The sequence below is a fragment of the Uloborus diversus genome, chromosome 7 (genome assembly GCF_026930045.1).
Source record: "Uloborus diversus isolate 005 chromosome 7, Udiv.v.3.1, whole genome shotgun sequence".
Classification (NCBI taxonomy): Eukaryota; Metazoa; Arthropoda; class Arachnida; order Araneae; family Uloboridae; genus Uloborus; species Uloborus diversus.
The window spans coordinates 17,057,040-17,078,690 of record NC_072737.1 but is presented as its reverse complement, the minus strand read 5'-3'; the positions used below and the strand labels follow the sequence as shown (position 1 = coordinate 17,078,690).

General features: G+C 31.5%; 1 protein-coding gene across 1 annotated transcript in view; it reads right to left on the bottom strand.

Moving 5' to 3' along the window:
• The window catches only part of LOC129226616 (spectrin beta chain, non-erythrocytic 5-like), a 130,930-nt gene that overhangs the window by 53,527 nt on the left and 55,752 nt on the right, over positions 1-21,651 (bottom strand). Inside the window, exons 38-52 of the mRNA XM_054861245.1 lie at positions 20,906-21,022; positions 19,535-19,648; positions 19,253-19,435; positions 16,227-16,372; positions 14,726-14,951; positions 13,552-13,731; positions 12,226-12,429; positions 11,199-11,348; positions 10,249-10,353; positions 9,710-9,804; positions 8,769-8,859; positions 6,476-6,634; positions 5,800-5,991; positions 3,845-3,928; positions 2,602-2,720 (exon numbers count right to left, since the gene is read on the bottom strand). Coding sequence (XP_054717220.1) covers positions 2,602-2,720; positions 3,845-3,928; positions 5,800-5,991; positions 6,476-6,634; positions 8,769-8,859; positions 9,710-9,804; positions 10,249-10,353; positions 11,199-11,348; positions 12,226-12,429; positions 13,552-13,731; positions 14,726-14,951; positions 16,227-16,372; positions 19,253-19,435; positions 19,535-19,648; positions 20,906-21,022 — 2,165 coding nt within the window. The remainder of the gene's footprint in view (positions 1-2,601; positions 2,721-3,844; positions 3,929-5,799; positions 5,992-6,475; positions 6,635-8,768; positions 8,860-9,709; positions 9,805-10,248; positions 10,354-11,198; positions 11,349-12,225; positions 12,430-13,551; positions 13,732-14,725; positions 14,952-16,226; positions 16,373-19,252; positions 19,436-19,534; positions 19,649-20,905; positions 21,023-21,651) is intronic.

The following is a 21,651-nucleotide window of genomic DNA, read 5'->3' as shown; positions in this document are numbered from 1 at the left end:
GCTAAATAAACAAAAACATTTCTTCCTTAATATTACTAAATCATTCACAGCACACATACATAATAGCCAGCAAAACTCCTAGATAAAATGAAAGTCTAATTTCATTGATGAATTGGCAACTAACTTTCTTCCATGCATTTTAAAAAAGGAAGTAAGGAAAGATAAAGTATTTATGTATGAAACCAATTTTTAAAAAAGTAAAGGGGAATAAATTAGATTACAAAGCAACAAAAGAAAAAGAGGAATAAGAAGTTGGGTAAAAAAAAGGACAAGTGTAAAACTAAAGTCAGAACTTTGGTTTTAAACAAAAATCCCACAAGTTCATTGACTACAAAATTTGTATCTTCAGTAGTTAAACACGTTCATGTACATTGTTGAACTACTTTTCATCACCTTCCCTCCCCCCAACTAAGAAAAAAAAAAACCTAAAGCACATAAAAGAAAGGGAAAAGCTATAAAACATTATTATTGCTATTATTTGACAGTTACCGTATTTTCCTGCGTATTATCCTCGGGCGGTCTATAACCTACAGGTCCTAAAATCGGCCTGAAAAAAAAAAGCTTCGTATAATCCGTGGCGGCGTATAATCCGCGGATAATACGATGTAAAAAAATAAAGTTTGAATTTAACATACCATTTGAGCAACTAAACTAAAAACGTGAAAAGGTAATTACTTTAAAGCATAATCAAAATTAATCTGAAATACAATCTAAAATATAAAGATTTCTTCTTGAAATCTTGAATATAGTACGCTAATTACTTGAAAAACAGAGTCAAGCAATGGAGCAAACGGTCTAATCTTGTGCAAATGACTTCCTATTTCACTGTATTCTTGCTTATTTTACATGGCCTGAATCACGTAGGAGGAACATTCAAGCAACGTAAAATAACCAACATACAGGCAGGCAGCGAGAAATAACATGCAAGCATTTAAAATAAACAACATTCAGTCGGCGTACGGTCTCTATCGGTGAATCCTATACAGCATCGTTTCCCAACCGGTGGTTCGCGAACCCCTGGGTTCGTGACTGGGGTTCGTGAGATGTGCAAAGCGGTTCACGGAAATAATATTGTAATGGCTGAAATTTAACATGTTTGTTTGAGATAAAGACTCAAGTTCGAGCGTTTTTAGTTTATTTATTCATTTGTCTCTTGCACACATTCGATACTTTTTGGATAACACCTACGGAAAAAAAAAAAAAAACATTAAAAATACGTTTTTGCATCATGCAGAATCAATCCCTTTTCGATGTAAACATTGCATCACGTTGTGACGTCATGTGTGCGATCGGTTGCAATGACTCAGTCAAGTGAATGAACTTTTGGGTGAACCGAGTCACGAGTTCATTGTATCTTATAACCGCGAGAATTTTCTTGTAGATTGAGTTACTTTTTGATTGGCAACATATCTTTAACTTTCTTGCATTGGCAACACATCTTGTGTTTTGCATATTCTTAATTTGAAAGCCATGTGAAGACCTTTAAATACTTCGAGCGATCTTTTTCGCTCTCTCTCTCACCTCACATAGCCGCAAAATGTGTTGTACGTGATTTCGTGATGTCTGCCAGTGCTCTTTACTCCTGGCAGGGCGTAATACAACGTGATGTCAATTTTAAAGTCATAAAACGCCTTTAGGCCTATTTTTGTATGTTACGTTAATGCCTTATATTCCTTGGAATCAGCATGTTCGTAAACTTAATGTTTCGTTGTAAATTAGCGGCTAATCTTTGTCTATTCTTCTAAATGTTTTTTTAAATATCAATGAAGATGTTGTTCGTCAACTTAAGAAATCCTTTGAGGATAATAAATACAGATTTTCCATGAGGAAAAATGCTTCAAGTGTTTTTTTTCTCCAACTTCAGGCTGTGGACATTTTCTTTGCAAATTCACTTCTACTAGCGGTGTAGTAAGTCTAAATTTCACTACACATAATGCTCACAGTTTGCATGGGAAAAAATGTATTTCAGTACGCGCGCGCGTAGAGATAAATGCAGAAGGAAATTAAATGCTGAACCTAATGTAAGACTGAAATGCTCAAACAAGACATTTGAGCCAAACTTTGAAAATCCTTTGCTCCGCAACCATCTCTTTAAGAAAATTTTCAAAGTGGACTGAAACTAAAAGAATTATCACCAGGTTTGTTAAGCTGAATTTGTTTTGTAATAATTTTTTTAGCTATCACTTTAGCTTGTAACAATGTTTGTACTTCTATATTTTGCAATTAATTGTTTTGTTTCTCAAACTAAAAAAAAATCCTACCAAATTTTTCTGCGTCTGTGTGTATGGAAGGGGGCGGGGGGTGCTTCTCACTTATTACTTTATGCCCAAGGGGTTCGCCAAACTTGCAGAGATTTTGGAAGGGGTTCGCAAGGCAGAAAAGGTTGGGAACCGCTGCTATAGAGGTTCAATGCATTGTTGTTAAGAAAAAAAAAATTCACAGATTATCCGCGGCAGCGTATAATCCGTGCCTCATAAATTTTGCCTTTTTTAACAGATAATCCGCAGATTATATGCAGGAAAATACAGTACTGTCAAATGCAGTTCTGTATGAAGTACTGCTCAATACAGAAAACAAATGAACTGAATAAAACTTAATTACTTTTTATTCAACTCTTCTTGTCGCTGCTGCACGGACTGAATGTCGGACCTGCCTTGGCGGATGAGCTTGTTGGCAAGAGAATTGATGTTTTTCATTCTCATTTCATCTACCCTCATGTCCTACAAAAAGAGTATAAAAAACACAATTTAAGAAACAAGAAGATCCAAACAATGGCATGAAAGGTAATTGGTGGGAGAAAAAGTGGAAGTGCTTCAAATCTGATCAGGGGAGGGTGGAACATATAAAAATTGTGATTATTTAGATTGATTAAGCCATTTATTATATGCAATTTACGAATGATTCTACTTAATATTCAGCAAAGGCATTTATTTTTAAAATGCCTTTGCTAAATGCTACACCCGAGTTTTACTACACTTTACACATTTCTTGCCACTTTGCATGATTTTCAGCTGATAATGATAATCTGATCGACTAACACTGGTTCGCGGAAAAACTTGACAAGTTCTCAGAGACATAATTGTCAGCACGTAAAATATTCCTTATTAAAAAAAGTAACATTTCATACAATATCTCTTACATTGATCAGGTGATTATTTTTAATCATTTGCTGAGATTTCACACAGATATATTCACTTGCACAGAATAATTACTATAGTTTTGTATTTATTTAAAAATATTATTGAAATAAAATTATGATAAAAGTCTTACAACTAACTTGGGTAACAGTTCTTTAATACCTAGTTTTTTTTCTTTTGGTAAAAAAGGAAAAACCAAACACGCTGCCTGTCTAGAGAAATGTTTTAAATTTTTACTGGTCAAAAGATTTGAGAAACGTCAATTACAGTATAACCTCCATTTGACGATTTTCAAGGGACTGGAAAAAGGTATCATTAAATCAAGCAGAATAGACACTTAATACAGTCAAATCTAGACCAGTGAACTGTATCATTAAATTGAGGAAATCGCTAAATCGGGTATCGTTAAATCAAAGTTATACTGTATTTTAACTTTTGTTTCTCACATTGTGACTGATACTTAAAGAACTCAATGAGCTGTCAGCACATGCTTAAGTTATTTAACTTTGGTCAATAAATTTTTTTTCGTGAAATAAGATCTCTGTGTGCATGGTCATTGCAATAGCTGAAAAAAAATTATTTTTTAATCCCACTTATATTTATCGTTGTAACAAAAAGAGAAAATTTGCTGTAACCCCCTCCCCCAAGCAGAAGTCATGCTGATGCCAAACGGTAGGGAGCGGTGGAGAAAACCTTAGTTCACTTACCGAATCAACATCATCAAGTTTTCTCTGTAAAGCTTGACAATGTTCAAAATCCTTGCCAGTGTCTCCAGCTTGTACCATCATTTCCTGCAGACGAAAAAAAAAAAAGAGAACTTTAGCAGATTATTTTGGTTTTGTACATATTTTGTCATGGGAAGAAGTGTGCCACATAGTACAGAACATATAGTTGGCAATAGCTGTTAGCTATTAGTCGTTATTGCCAACACATTGTAATTCATGTTGCTTGTATGCACATGTAAGAGGCTTTGGCCATTTTTGCTGTAATCTTAATATATAAAAATCAATGTCCTGAGATAACATATATATATACATATATACATATATATATATCAACGCACAGCCGAAACCGCTGATACCTCAGACTTGAAATTTGGCAGGCATGTCCGCATGATTACGAAAGTAACCACTAAGAAAGGATTTTTCGAAATGTCAATTAGTTCGGGAGAAATTAATTAAAATCCGCTAATTTCTGCGAAATTAAAACCTGTCATTGAAATTTAAATCCCTTATTTTAAGAGGCTTTCCTCCATTTAAATCATTATTCAGTACTTCATCTCAACTTTGGGTCGATAGCGAATTTTAAATTTGATATTGTTTTTATTTCTTACGTGATTCTTCGAGGCTTTTCTCAAGTCAAATAATGATGTTTCTGTCTTTTGCTTTCATTTTTTCAAAACTAGAAACGAAGCTTTTAAGAACATCATCACAGGCGGACTATCCTTTTGAATTTAGAAGAGTGCAGTTTCCTGTTAAAGTTTGCTTTGCAATAACCATTAATAAGTCACAAGGACAGACATTAAAAGTAGCAGGGATCGATTTAAGAGAAGACTTTTTTTCACACGACCAATGTTATGTAGCTTGCTCCAAAGCCAGTTCAACAAGCAGTTCAATAATTTTAACACCAGAAAAAAACTAAAAATGTTGCATACAAAGAAGTTCTAGCTTAAACATAGGTATAACAATAAAATGTGGATGGCCTGTGTTTGCAAAGATAACCAATACTTTAAAAGGATCGTTAATAACATTTAAAGATCGGTTAAGGACAAGGGCATATATATATAAGGAGTCCAGGGTCCCCGGGATCCTCCCCAAATTAGAAAAAGTTATAGGTAATAAGTAATTATTATAGGGGATTTTCGAAACTAGGTGCACCAAGCACTGTTAACTCCTGCTAATTCCATTACCGAGCAATGCCGGATACGGGAATGCTAGTTAAATACAAAAAGAGACTTTGCATATTTGTCAAGTCCTATTCAATCTACTAGAAACTTTTAAAAAAATTTACGGCATTCATACATTTAACAATAGGGTGAACCAACCATAGAATGAATACACTGCAGTTGATGAACAGTTAGCCTTTTTTTTTTTAAACAAGATTTCATAAGTTTAATTTCATTGATGAATTGGCAACTAACTTCCTTCCATGCATTTTAAAAGAGAAAGTAAGGAAAGGTAAAGCATCTAAGAATGAAACCAATTTTCAAAAAAGTAAAAAGGAAAATAAATAAACACAAAGCAACAAAAAAAGAGGAATAAGAAGTTGAGTAAAAAAAGAAGGGCAAGTGTAAAACAAGCCAGAACTTTGGTTTAAAACAAAAAACCCACAAGTTCATTGAATAAAATTTTTTGTGTCTCCACTAATTAGAAACGTTCATGAATGTTATTGAACTACACTTTATCACCTTCCCGTCATCCAACTAAGGGGGGGGGGGGGGAACCCGTTTTTTTCATAATAATTACATCAGCAACTGTCATGTTCCAAACTGCATTACTGTCACGTACAAAATTCTAAACGTTTTAACAACGTTATGAATTTCTGAAGAGAGGAAATTGTGTTTCAGCAGTCATTTACTGGCCAATCATTTACAAAATGAGGACCACAGTATTTAATCTTATTCATAAAATTTACAATTGTCACAAAAAAAAAAAATACCAACCTTATCCCTGATCCATGCTTCAATTTTTTCTGCTTGATTATTGAATTCTAAAATATCTTGAGCTTCTTCGAGACCACGGCCCAAGCTCGTTGAAGAGGACAGCAGTTCATTCCACTGCTTTAATAATTTTTCCAACTGTTGTCGAATCTTCAGCGAGTTTTCATGGTTCTTAGATAGAAGTAACTCTCCTTTCTGTGGGGGAAAAAAACATTATTAAAATCATTGAACACTTAATATTTCCTTATAAAATTTTTTCAATATATCTCACTGAAGAATAGCAACGCTCAGAATCTCATTTGATGGAACTTAAATGTGATTCTGAAAATTGTTAATCGTAAATAAGGTTTCAGATTGCAATTGAAATGGATGTTAAGCATTTTATTTCAATCTTTCCAAGAAAAACATCTTTATACTATATGCAAAAAAAAAAAAAAATAAATAAATAAATAAAATAAAATAAATGAATAATAAATAAATAAATAAATAAATAAATAAATAAAATGATGACATTACTTTTTGTTTTCAATATTTTGGTGGCTTAGTGTGATAAACGTCTCCTAGATCCACCATGGTTTTGTTTTATCACAACACTCTATTTATTTAAACATTTCCTAACTAAAAAATAAATTTTATGAACTAAAACGTATTACTTTAATGATAAAACACAGAAATATACCTGCTTAATATGGTTGATATTGCTCTCATGGGCTGAGAGTTCAGCTTGGAAAGCCTGGTGCTTCTGTAGTTTGCGCATTTTGTCTTCCAAACTGGCAATTTGACTCATGTCCTGCTCAGCCTCCAAATACTTCTTTTTATCATCAATCCAAGCTTCAGCCTGTAATAAATCACAAGCAACATCACTCTATAGGGAATTAAAATTTCAGTAACAAGAAATGTCTGAGCTTTCATGACCAAGACAATATAAACTTTCAATCTTAAAAAAAAACAAGCAAAAAAAAAAAAAAAACTTTAAAGTTCAGATGAATGAAGATCAAGTTATTGAAAACAAAAGAACTTCCATGAGAAAGGATAACACAATGTTACGTTGAATGCTTTAATCAGGTGCAAGTGGACTCAAGTAAAATTTTCTAAAGACAATTTTAAATTTGCAGGAGCTTGACCTAACCCCCCCTCCCCTTCCCCCTTCTTCCGTAAAAACTCTTCAAATATGCATACAAAAATCATTGGGAAAAAAAAAACATTTTAAAAGTTTTTTTAACATAATTTTGCAGTTTTAAAATTTGCCAGACCAAAATTTTTGAAAATTGCAACCCAAAATTTTCAGAAATGTCGGATTGTACAGATCCCTGGCTATTTTCATTTATTAAGCAAGACCTAGAATTTCTGGAGGAGGCGAGGGGGGTGATGCCTTTATCTGCACAATTTTTTTTAGAAAGATTACTCTCCTAATTTTTACAAATTAGGAGCACTAAAATGCCATTTATGTAAGGATAAGTGTATTACATAGTCAATCAAAATGCAACCTCCTCTATTAAAATTAAATTAATTAAAGTTTATTTCTAAATTTTCAGTACAACTATCAAAAATACTAATGCAAGGAAATAAGTGAAGGTAAACCGTATTCAGTCTCAGTAAAATATAAAAATCTCTACTACTTGCCAATGAAAATTCTTAGAGAAAAGATAAACTCAATATTAAAACCTAAGTTTTAGCAGCGTGAAATTGTTGAAATTTGTTTCCAGTGCTTGATTTTACTGTGTTTATACATCAAAATTAATTGCACAAAAATTAGTTGCTTTTGTACTTGATTTTCTCAATAGTGTTCTATTTAATCATCTCTACATAGTATAAAATGAAGTCTCCAAAAAGCGTCTGTGTGTTTGAACTCGCAAAACTCGAGAACAACCCGGCCGATTTCGCTGAAATGTTCAGTTTGTTCCTTTAAGTCCTGAAAAGGTTTGCAGAGCAGTTCGAAAACAATTCGACAAATCGTTCTTTTTTTATTCCACTTTAGGCCCAATTTTCACATAGATTTCTGAATATGGGGGTGAACAATTACTTGCACATATTATTATATATCGTTGGAAAGAGCAGAATTTTCCGCACTCTACGCAATTTGTTCTAATGCTCTAACTTAATTGCGGCGGGAATTTTTTACGTTTTTAGCTCGAATTTTTTTAGGCTTAGCTGGAATTTAGGCACTACTTTCTTCATTAAATCCATCAATTAAAAGTGAAGGAATTGTCCCATAGTTTTCTTTTTGACAGCATTGGAAAGAGAGATTTTTTTACTCCAGATCTAACTCGACCTAAGGTCGAAAGTTTAACCCTCTATCTCCATTAGAAAAAAGTTACAAGCGAATTAAATGAAGGTCAAAAATCTGTTCTCTATTCAAGTTTTTAACCATTTTATTTTGCGTTTCCATGGTAATGCTTTTTGAATCCACTGTTTATTTCCATCTTTCTCATTTTCAATTCTTAAATTTATTTTATTTTATGTTTCCATGGTTACGCTTTATGAATCCATCTTTCTCACTTTATTTTAATTTCTTAAAAGTATTTTAATATCTGTCGTCATTGTTTGGAGGGGACATTTTGCATGATGTTTTTTTTTCCTTTTATTTATGCCTGATTGTTGAATATATGTCACTTGACACAATTTTTATTTTCAAAGTAGACCGACCGGGCAAAGCCGGGCAACGCAGCTAGCTAATAATAATAATAATAAAATTTAAAAATGATTTAAAAAAAAAAAAAAATAAATACATTAAACTCAAGAAAACTAAATTAATTTTAACCTGTTTCTGTACATATATAAAATAAAAACAGTACCAGCAAAATAGTTATTCAGAAATCATGTAATTTAACAGCTCTCATTTAAAACTTGTTTTCATTTAACATTTATCGATGTTAGAATTTTTTAATCAATGTTAGAAATATTTTCCAAAAGATATTTTTCAATTCAAATGCTTAGAGTGTCAGTTGAGCATAAATATGATAGAAACTTACCTCTGTAGCATCTCGTTTGAACTGAGCATGTAAGAAGCTATCTGCTAACTTTTGTTTCCTAATATTGCTAAGATCACGAACCTTGGATCTCCTGAAAGATACAGACAAAAACAACTTTTAACATCTTACTTTAGTTTAAATATCCTAAACGAAAAGTAACAGTTTGAATGAATTTAAGAAATAATAACTTGTGATGTAAGGTGATCGACTGGATTGCAAGTCTTATTATCAGCGGCGTAGCCAGGATATTTATTTCCAATTATATACGAATTTTAAAAAAACATATCATATTCCAATAACAGATATCCTCAGATCTAATTTTTCTTAAAAGAGTCAAACAAACTAGCAAGATCTGGTTTTTAAAACGTTTTTACCTCGAACACTCTTTTAACAAAAGGACTCAAACCATGCATTGATTTTGAAGTTGTTTCTTTCCAATAACTACACTATAAGTGTGTTTTAAAGTAACTTTTTTTTTTTGCAAAATAGCTATGCTTTTTTTTTTTATAGAAAAAAGAAAACATAGTATGTTTTCAAATTAAATTTTGCTTATAGTATTATACAAGGAGTATGAAGTATGTTTTATCGCATGTACTCAAATTTGAGTCTTTTTGCACTATACGAGCAGTAAAATTATGTGTGAAAAATAATTATTTTCATTCTTTTTTACTCATTTTGGGGAGAGGAAAGACCCCTCTCCCCCCACACCGCCGCTATACCACTGCTTATTATGTAAAATCACACAACAAATAAATTTGATTTTCATTCTTAAAAAAAGAAAAATTATTAAACATGAAGAGAACAAAAATGTCACATGCTATTAGAGAACTCATGAACTCTCTTTTTTTTTTAAAACTTTTTTCAGTCTATTTTTCAGAATGAACTTAAAATGTTCCAAACAGTGGTAAGGAAAACATAGCAATAAGAAACCCCATGTTTACCTATTAGTAACTTCAAGCATTCTTGTTCTAATTGTCTCACAGTCAAAATGATTCTGCTGTAAAAGTTTGGTTCCATGTTCTTGCAAGGAAATTAACTGAAAATTAAATTATAAATATAAATTAATTTGCACATATGATGGAACTATACAGGTTTTCAAAATAATATGCACTGGTTCATTATGAGGACACAGCATTTGTTAGTTAAAATATATTTTTTCTAATTTTATTAAGATTTTAGACCTTATGAATAACACTACTTAAATTTGCACTAAAATTTTACCTTGTAATTTTTTATATCTGGAAATTAAGGATTCTTATTCATATATACTTTTCATATTTTATTGCACTGCTCCATTCCTTATAAGAGTAGTGCAATAGTGTTATAAAGATAGCAACTTTCCTTATAACATTACTTCCAGAGAAATCGATTATAAATGTAGAAATAAAAAATGATATACAATTTCTTGAGTATTTTAAAGTCTAAATTAAATAGAGTTCCTGTCAATTGTTTAAAACGTATTCAAGACACCAACACATACTTTTTCATTCTGAGTCACTAAAAGCTTTTCGAAGGCTTCGTGCTTTTTAACTAGCACATCCACTTCTTCCACAGTATTACCCATATCAGATCCAGACAAATAAACCTAGACAAATACCAAATGCAAAGATATTATTATCATCAGACAATATTATTAAGAGTATAATTAATGAAAAAAAGTAGCGTAGCATAATTTCATAAACATTAGGCTCTTTTAAAATTTTCTATAAAAATGCATATTAATCTCCATGAAAAATCGACAAAAGCTTTTTTTTTTTCTGCAAAGTTCTGGGGGAAACCGTGGTTATAAAGTAGAAATAATTTTCCATTCAAAAATTAAGTTTACTTTTCATAATAAATAAGAACTTGTTAAAAATAATTTCTTTATTTCATTTTCTTATTTGCGTACCTGCCAATCTTCTAAATCCAATATATTTTTAACAATCACTTTATCATATGGAAGTTCTTTAATTCATATACGTGTAAAATAATTGAAACAGACAATGGAAGAATAAAAGTTAATGCTTAATATACAGTTAAAACTTATATTTCTGATCAAACTTAATAAGCATTGATAATGGCACTAAATTTTGATGAACTAAAGTTTGAATTTTCACAGAAAATTTTCAAACTATGGAGTTAATATGTCTGGACAATTTTTACAAATAATTTTACAGAGGTTTTTTTTACAAAATTTTCTAAATTTTTTTATAAAAGTCAGAAAACTGGGAAAAATGTTCAAAACCCTGGAAATTACGGGAAAAACCAGTAGAGTTGGCAGGTATGCATTTGAGAACATTGGTACTTAAAAGGTTAAAATGTAGACTACTTAGTTGACCAATTTCTTTTCATCAAATGGTGAATTGGGATTTATTTTAACTACAACACAAATCTAATTAAGATCTGTTAAATTCAAAAGAAGGAGGAAAAAAAAATAAAGAAAACACTAACTTCCTGTTGACTGCTCAAGGTGTCGAGTTGTTTAGCGTCTCTCAAGAAGCATTGTAAATCACACAGTTGGTCCAAGTATATTTTTTTCTTGTGCCACACAGTGTGTAGTTCCCCTCTGACAGCAAGGAGTTGATCCAAGCGCTCTCGTATCTAAACATTATTCAAGTAATTAGCATAAATTAAAATAAAAATCAAGTTTTCAAACTACAATAATCAAATCTTCAACTCTTGTGAAGGGTGTGCAATAGGGTGGTTCAAATATAAATGTTAAAAAAAAAAGTTTCTCCCGGATAAGAGGACAACCCCCAATATTTTTAGACTTATGGATAGCAATATAGTGGAAGAATTTTAGCTTCCAATTTCAACTGAAAGTGGGTGCTTAACCCCTCCCCCAAACTTCATTAGTGTGGGGAGGGGGATTAAAAAATACATTGAACTGAAAAAACAATGCTACATACACAAATGAGGCAGTGAGAAGCAAAGGGATGCAAGTGGACATTTTCAAGTTTTGAGTAAAACGCGTTTAAAAATTAGCTCCTAGGTAGGCTTTTATTGAATTTTTTTCTAAATCATGCTGTATAGCAGCAACTACCAGGGCTACTAGTACCATCTCTTGCCCCAAGACAGAGGACAGGTTCACCTACCGTGTGTACTGGTTTTATCCAAATTCTTAATTTTGCCACTTGCATCCTTTTGCTTCTCACTGCCTCAAATATACACTAGTAATATGCATATACATTGCAATAAAATTATTTTTTCAAAAAAAAAAAAAAAAGAAGAGTTGGGGAAATTAAATGTTTCTAAATTTGTAGCATTTTTCTATACTATGGCTAATGTTAAATGAAGGGATCGTTGAGAACCCTCTTAAAATTTGATAAAGAAGCTAGAACTTTTACAGCATAATACTATTAGTAAGTCTAAAAAAAAAGGGGGGGGGGGGGTCCTGGACTCTAACTGAAAAAACGTTTTTTTTTGAACCATCCTAGTGTGCAAATGATATTTTTTTTTAAATTGAAAGTTTCCTTACTTCTTCATGGGCATAGTGTCCACCGTCAATCATTTCCTCCCCCACGTTGACGATGGTTCCGAAGGTGCCTTCCCTCGCTTCGATTTCAGCCTTCAGTTGCTCGTGCTCAGCCTTCAGCATTTGGGCACTGGCCACGTCACGAACCTTTTCTTCTGTTTTCAGTGACGAACACAAGCCCAGTGCCCAATTTTCGACATCACGGACCTGCAATGAATTACAATTTTAATCTGAATGTTGGTACATAAAATGTTTGTATATTCCAACATCCTATATGTCATACAAATAGGTACTATCTCATTTTCACAGATCCAGAGAGAAGTCGCCAAATCCAGTTAAAAAAAAGTCATAAGTAACCAAACAAGAAGCAACCACAAAAACTTTTCCTTTTCATTTCTATTTGCTGAATTCAACCAACTGTGTGAATAGTTCTAAATTGGGGATATAATCACTTTGATAGCAGGAGCAATGCAAATATTTAGTACACACAAATATTTCACTTTAATGTACTAGAGCAAATTATTTGAAACTAATAATAACCAGCACCAATTTTGTTTTAAAATATAAAAATTAGGTCTGCTTTTAACAGATTAAAAGTTTTGCAACCAAGGGTTTCTTTTTAATAAATGCACGTGTAAGACCACTTTATACTAGTAGAACTAAAACCTGCCAAATTGCTGGCGTATTACACCAGCAACAGCACTAACCTGTGTAAACCAGTCATTTACTTGCAAAACAGATAATCTGCAATTGCTTTCAGTTATAAATAAGGTCATAGTTCATTGGTATATTGAACTAATGGTCAAGGCAAGTGTTTTAATATGAGCAAATATAAAGCAATTCAGAGGCCAAAGTCAAACAAAAATAAAAATAATTAATAAATAATAGTAATTTCAAAACATAAATAAATAAATTAAATACGAATAATGGTGGCTAGACATTCTGTTTCACTTAAACATTTTAAAGGGACATAATTTTTTTGACTTTTTTTTCTTTCTCTTTTTTAATAATTAATACAACTTTAATACTCCTAAATATAAACACACAGCAAGTACAGTAAAAGCAGCAAATAAAAACTGACCTTTAGCCCTAGCCTAGTCAAAAACAATATTAAATTTCTCAAAAGAATTAAAAATACAATAAGTTAAAAATGAATCACTCATTTTACAAATAAAAACTAAGTTCTCTTTTATTTTATAGTTTTTTTCTTTTTCCTAAACAGGAGGGTTTGTTAGAAATTAATAGTAACAAGCATATATAAACTGAATATACAAAGCAAAATAAGCATCATATAATGAAAAGAAGAATATTTAGGCTGCAAATACTTACAGAAGCTAGAAACCTCTGCAGCTGGTATGATGCCTGTAACTCTATTTTCCTTTGAGCTGCCCTTTCCTGAAGGGTGTTCCAGTTTTCTATCACAATGTTTTGTTGCTCTAGTATATGATCAGCATTTCCACCAGGATAGGAACCCTGCAGCCTTGCACTGTCATCCACTAAAATTTGTAACTGGAAAAGGAAATGTAAAATTAATTCATGAACTAGTAGATTTCAAAAATATGATTATGACAAAACAATAGTTATTTTGCTCATTTTTGTAGATTTAAAAAAATATATATAAGTTTTGTTTCTTTTCCCCTCTTTGATCAAGGTCTTTGTGGTGTCTGTGTATGAGCAAATGGGAATTTTAAGTTATTTTTTGTAAAAGTGGATATAATTTTACTTAGTTTTTTTCATGAAAGAAATGAGAAATGAATTCCCATTGAAAATTAAAGATATAAAGCAAATATGATCTCAGCATCCAATGTAAACAATATCAGAAAAAAGCTATGTAAGCATTTCAGAAGATAGTTTTTTCTTTGGTGAGTATCAATATTTATTTAACGAGGGCATTAGTTTTTTTTTTTTTTTTGAAAGGTATATTTTGAGACCCAAAACATGGATCTTTGCAGTTGCAACATTCAACATTAACTTGCCTTAAAATTTCTACTAGCAATTCATTTAATTAATTAGAGCATTAAAAAAAAAGATCTTAAATCAAATCATTAGAGCTCATTAATAAGTTAGTTCATCCACTCTGTGTCATAAAAAAAATATATATATAGTATTTTCATCCATGCATTTTTAATTAGACATGAACTGAGAGGTAAATGCTGCTCTGTTAAATATGAAAGTGTTTTACAGACTAAACCTATTAAAGTTTTGAAAATATTCAAAACGGATGTTAATGCTGCAATTCAAATACGCTAGCATTTCAAGAAAAATGCTTTCAAACAGTTTCATCAAAGGGTGCCTGGTCTGCTTTTAGACCTTTGCACATCATCAAGTGTGGCTCAAACCCCATTTTCAGCTAAACCATCTCTTAAACCAAATTTCTCAATTCTCTAAGAACTTGTTATACAGTGCCTCTAATAATGTAACTCTATATGGTAAAAAGAAATTACTGATAATAATAAAGCTAATATATTTACTAATAATAATTAAAAAGATCAATCTCACTCACTTGAGCCTCCAAAGCGACCAAATCATTTTCAAATCCTTCATGCTTCCTGATGAGGTTTTGAACGCTGTTCAGATCCCTACCCAAGTCCTCTGGGATGCTGGCATATTTTTCCTGGATGCGAGACAAGGCATCTGCCACGTCTCGATTGAAGCGATGAATTTCTCCGGCAGCTCGCAATTTCTGATCCCGGGCTTCGATGTTGTCCAGCAACACGGACCAAGCTTGCCTAAAATCCCAATGAATTAAGAATGATCAAAATGGTCTCTTAATACTTAAAAAACATGGTACATGTGCATTTATTTACTAAACCCATCAATGTAATTGATTGTTGAGTTTTCTTTATTGGAAAGGGTTCAAAGAAGGGCTGCTAAGGTAATAAGAGGGCTTTCAGATTTAGATTATGATGCCAGACTCAAAACGCTTAAAATGTGTAGCCTAGAGCAAAGGAGGATCAGACAGGACATGATTCAGTTGCTTGACTCTATCAAAATGTTAATGGGTTAAATTTTGCAAGGAAAAAGGAACAAAGGGTCTCATTGCTTTAACTAATTCAAATCTCACGCTAACTTGGAAATGAGGGAAAGCTATTACTTTAGTAGGGTCGCGGGCACTTGGAACAGCTTACCGGAAGAGGTGGTAATGAGCAAAGGAGTAGACAGTTTTAAGAGGGCCATTGATTTTCATTGGGGCTAATAAACTGATTAAGACCAGCCTAGCTGAGCCCAGAGCCTGTTGCTGGTTGCCATATTTGTAATGAAAGAAGCATGTACAAAACATCAATTAACATGATTTGTACAAAAAAATATTTTTCCATATAATTAAATTTTCATGGCACCTTTAAAACTTAATTTGAAAGCTCTCACACAATTTATAATAGTTTTTATAAATTTTTATGAATGTATGATAAAATAAAATTATTTTGATAAAGGAAAATTATATTTCTGCTTGAATTAAAATACTTCTCAATGATTTAAAAAAGAGTAAAAAATAGAGCAAATATAATTTTTATTACAATTACAACTATTTAGCCACCTTGTGGTACTTGAGGAGATATCTGCTCCATTTACCGTATAACTCTAGGACTGCTAAGCCACAGGGTGGTTAAATGAGATAGATTTATTAAAGAATTAAGACTGACAATATTAATTTTCATCAAAATCAAGATTAAACATAATTTTCGAACTTAAACGAGGTAATAATTGAATGCTACAGAATAAATACATGATACTATTGTTACTGCATATAATTTGAATTAATATGCATTAACTTCAACGAGGTAATAATTGAATACTACAGAATAAATACATGATACTATTGTTACTGCATATAATTTGAATTAATATGCATTGTATCAATTGAATTTTAAGAATTTAAGCACTTTAAAACAGTCAAATTAAATTGACAAAATACTTTTCAATAGGGCTGAAATATCAAGAGCCTATATCTTGCGATCAGGATCTTTAGGCAAAAAAAGAGAAGTAAAATTAAAGCACATACTAACCTTAAATGTTGTTGCCTTTGTTCTATTTTCCCCGAATAAGAGCTATCACTGGCAATCAACTTTTTGGCAAGTTCTTCACACTGGTTAAACCTTTCAGAACCAGATTCCACACGCAGCTTGAAGTCATCAAATTTGCTTTGAAGAAGCTGTAAAAGGAAAAATGAAAGATTAATTCAATCTTTAATTTATTGTCTTGAATGATGATGCACATAATCTTTGAAAAAAATTATAAAGTTTAAATTTGACTAAATGAAAAACATGTAAAATGAATGAAATCAATATCTTTCTGTATTCCTTTATTTGGTTTGTTTGTTGAGCAATCACGAATTGCTTAATGTTTTCACTTGATCGTTGAATGACGTCCAAGTCCTTTGATTTTTATTTTCCTATGCTTGTAATGCAGGCTTGCACAGGGGCAGATTCAGGGAAGGGTCAAAGGGTCAGCTGACCCCCCTTTTACAAATATTTTACTGTGATTCTTATTACACTTCAATTTTTTTAGAACCGGAAAATAGTTCATAAAACCAATGTTGACCTTACTTAGCTTAATTATGCAAAGTATTTCTTCTCAGTACATTATAATTCAAAAGATTGACTTGGTTGGTTTGCTGGGCTACTGCTATTTTGAGTTTTTTGTTCATTTTCAAAAGATCAATGATCTTTAATGAGTTTAATGTTTTTTCAGAGTTTTCTTTCACCTCAAACCACATGTGGTTCGTGCTTTTTTCATCAATTTTATAGCTATCTTTACTAATAATAAAGCTCAAAGTTTCTCTGTCCGGAGGATGTCTGTAGGATGTCTGTGACGCGCCTAGTCCGTTCGGCCGATTTTCATGAAATTTGGCGCAAAGTTAGTTTGTAGCATGGGGGTGTGCACCTCAAAGCGTTTTTTCAAAAATTCGATGTGGTTCTTTTTTTATTCCAATTTTAAGGACAAAATTATCATAAGATGGACGAGTAAATTACGAAATTATCATAACGTGGAACCGCAAAATGGGCACTAGCCAATTGGCGAGAAAATTCATCATGCATTATTTGCAAATATACAGGGGAACCAAAAGACCTTTTAATTTTTCTATTATGGGCAAAGCCGTGCGGGTACCACTAGTAATCTTACATAGTCAAAGCTTAGGGTAACGTGACCAGCCTGTTTGCCTGAAGAAATATGAGTTTTGATGAACATTTAAGGAAATGGGGAGAGGTACAGGCTGTGCCATTGAAAAATTTAGGAGTGGCTGTAAATTGAAAGGGTTTGAATCTCATTTGGGGGACGGTGATCTGTAGCATATGAGGGGATGCGAGGACTTCCTTGGGTGGTGGTCACATCTGCTTGACTGATACTTATTTATGTTGGAAGAGAAACTTAACCCCCCCCCCCCACCTTACAAAATTTTCTGGATACACCACTGGGCCTGCATGTGCCTTGGAGTCTAATTATTAATGAACAACATTCTCAACTTGACACAATCCTTTTTACACAAAAACAGTATCCAGCTCAAAACATCCAGCCCCTGGCCTTGATTTGAATTTTGACGTCTTGAATTCAAATTATGATTGTGACAAAAGCGATTAGTAGAAACCAGAAACACAACGAGTAGAGTGCTATAGCAATTCGTAATTGCAAAAAACATAATTTGAATTCAAGACAACAAAATTCAAACTAGTTTTTTTCTTTATTTGAGTTGTGTTTAATGGTTTAAGAGGCTTAATAAGGTATTCCACACCAGGTAAAATTTATTGAGCAATCAAGAAGATTGCTTATTGATCTCATTTCGACCTTAGAGGGCGTAGGGTGTATCACATGTCTAAGAATTAAATAATCTTTTCACTTAAGTTGAATATCTAATACACAAAAAATCACACAATCTTAGTTTTCTTGTGTTAATATTCCTGAGAAATTTCGACCTACTTTTCGGCATAACAAATTTGAAATTCTGACAAGAATTTCAAGGATTCAAAAAAAAAAAAAAATTAACTATTTTTCAAACTTTAACGCAAGGAAAATTCAATTTTTTCTACACCATTGTAGCAAAGGGTAACTTTCATCTGTAACATCTTTTCACTATAAAACCATCCAAGAATACATGACCATCCCAACATTTCCCTATTGTTAGTATTGAATTCAGAATGCTTCTCTTCAAATATCTGGCAGACTCATTTCCACAAATACAGCTGTTTACCTGCCAAGGTAGTATCAAACTCTTTATGCAATTGTAAAGTATTTTAATTTCAAGGCTATAATGCTAGCTTCATTTTAAAATAATTTTTTATACTTTTATTCAGTTCTTAATCGAGCTTTTCTTTTTAGAACAATAAAACTATCAATGTTAATTAATATTTCAATGACATTAAACTGTTTACTAATATAAATGATATATATATATATATATATATATATATATATATATATATATATATATATATATATATATATATATATATATATATATATACACATATATATAATAATAATAAAAGTGAAAAATATTGAAAAGACCACACCAAAAGCCCATAGATGCACAACATAGTTCATAGTTAAAAAATTTTTTGGTCTTTTGACCATATTTAATGAATCCTCCACGGCTGATGAGCTCTGGATTCATACTTCATCTTTTCCTATTTAATAGCTGTTTGCAATTTTCCTTTTTATCATCATTATTTTTATATAATTTGTTTAATATTTGGAACTTGGCTTGCTTATTTTATATATATATATATATATATATATATATATATATATATATATTGAACTTGCAGTATTTTAATTAAACAGGCATTTGGTTACAAAATTAAATTAAACATATTTTCTAATCTTGTTTTCCTAGCATCCTGAAAAAGCACCACACAGGGGCTATTGAAAATCTGGCGAGACCCGAGTTTTGTGGCATGCCCTGTGATATAGGAGTAATACAGTATGCACCTTAAAAACTTACGCACTATTATGTTTCATTGCTTTTTTTTTCCCTTCGTCAATATACTTTCCCTTTACAGATTAGATTATAAAAACTCGGTGAAAATTAACTTACTAATAAATGTTCATAATCTTGACCATAATCTTCTGAATTTGCCATTAACATCTGCTCATTGATCCAATTTTCCAAATCATCGCTTTCCCTATAGTACTCATGCAAATGTTTAGACTCCATCAGTTTCTGTCTCCTGGTGTTAGCTAATTTCTGGATGTTCTTCATTTGTTGGTTTACAACTTGCTACATAAATAAATAAATAAGTAAATAAATAAAAAAATGTCAATGTACTTTTTCAAATTCAAAAAGAAAAGTAGAGTTGGATGAGAAAGGACTACGTACCAATCTGTTTCCTATCATCTTTGAATCTGGATGGTTTGAATCAATTAGGATTTGTGCTTGATGGCCCATCTCGGTACATAAGCTTGAATACGTATCAATTTCTAATTCTAGGGCCTGGAGAAATAGAGATTTTCAGAGCAAAGAATAACCACTACATGAAATGAACTTGCATGTCAACAGATAAATACTTGCATAATTGATACTAGCAAATTAAATAAAAACCATTAACATCAAAATAAGAGATTTTAGACAAAAATTCACCTTGGTTTGAAATTTATTCATTTTGAAAAGGGATGCATTAATTAAAAAATTTGTGTTAGAAGTTGGGTGTGTCATAGCTTATTTTGCACATGCTATAATGTTTTATAGTTTGAATAAATTAATACATTTACACATTTTAGAAATACAAATGGTTTTAATGTACAAACTATACAATTCACTATATTCAGTAAGTTACCGCCCTATAGCCAGGGCTAAAGCAGAAATACGTGAAATACACCGCCAGCTCAGCCATTTCCAGCCGAGGACAGCAGTTTCGTGCTTATTAGCACTCATCAGCCCGGCATAGGAAAGTGACTGAGCTGGAGATGGAAAACCTCAAAAGGAAGCCAAGAGTGCCAAACAAACTAGTAGCTAATGTAGAATTAGAGCAGACCAGACGAGTGACCGAAGCAATGGTTCGGTTCAAGAACGACAAGTTTTTTTTTTTTCATTTAAAAGCTTTGAAAAAAAAAAGAAAACATAAAATACTGAGCTCAACCTAATTCACTAGAAATGTTGAATTTTCAACAGAACATAGGGAATTTTTAGCTGCAAAATTTACAACTGAGGAAATGTGTGTTTTATAAAGAATGTCTTTTCATACATCTTCTACTGAGTCAGTAATCAAATGAAAAAGCAAAAGTAACTCGCTGAGTACATCGAAGAACCATTTTCTGTTTCATCAATTAGATGTTGCAGTCGCAAAACAATCTTGTTTAAAATATTTCTAATAAAAGGGGGAAAGAGACACTTGGCTTTGAGGGTTCAGAAAATATTGACTCGTACAAGCAGAGACATTAAAGAAGTTAACTTTTTTCTTTTCTTTTTTTATACAAAAAGTCAAGATTCACAAAATAAAGAAAATAAAAAATTTTACTAACTTTAAAGTTAACTATTGCTGTTTTGTAGCATTTTTACAGCAAAGCATAATAAAAACTAACAATCATTAAAGTAGTTTTTGTTAAGGGATTTTTATAAATAAGCAACTTTACAGTGACAGGAGCTTTTCATTTATAGAACCAAATAATAATAATATAAAAAAAAACATAGAATAGGTGAAGTAATATTCTAAAAGAGATATGCTATCTCATTTTGAATACTAGTAATTACTTTGTGTTTTGTCAACAACTTCACAGCAGCATCTTCATCTTTTCCATAATCAGTACTTTCTAAAATGTCAGTTTTCTCAGTCATCCAAAATTCTACTTCATTTGCCTCAGAAAAGAACTAGAGAAAAAAGAATACACATAAGACAACTACTGATTAAATATAAATTATTATATATTTTAAAATACATTTTTAAAGTTTATTTTATCAACAACAGATTTTAATGATTATAGCTGCATGCAGCAACTACTAAAAATTGTATTTTTGTTTTAGAATAGTGCAGTATGTACTTCATGAAAACTGAACAAAGCTAGAAATTTTTTCTGGTGAAAGTGTGAGATTATTTAGTTTTTTTTTTTAGGGTCTACTTAACTCAATAAAAATTATTGTTATGTGTTCGGAAGACAATAATTTTGGGACAATAATTATAACAGTTACTGACTTGCACAAAAAGAAAATATCACTGCAAACTAATTATTATATTCAAATTAAAACATAAAAAGGAAATTTTATGTTTCACTATTTGTTACCACTAGTCGCATACTTGAACGAAGTAGGCTACTTGACTATTCATTTAGTTTCTAATTTATTAACAAATAACATAATTTGCAACTTAGATTGCATAAGTAGCAAAAAATAAATAAATAAATAAATAAATAAAAATCTAAACCCTCTTTCTCTTTTTTATTTTTTAGCTCTGTTTTTTATTTTGCTTATTTTTTCAAAATATTTTGAATTTATTTAATTAT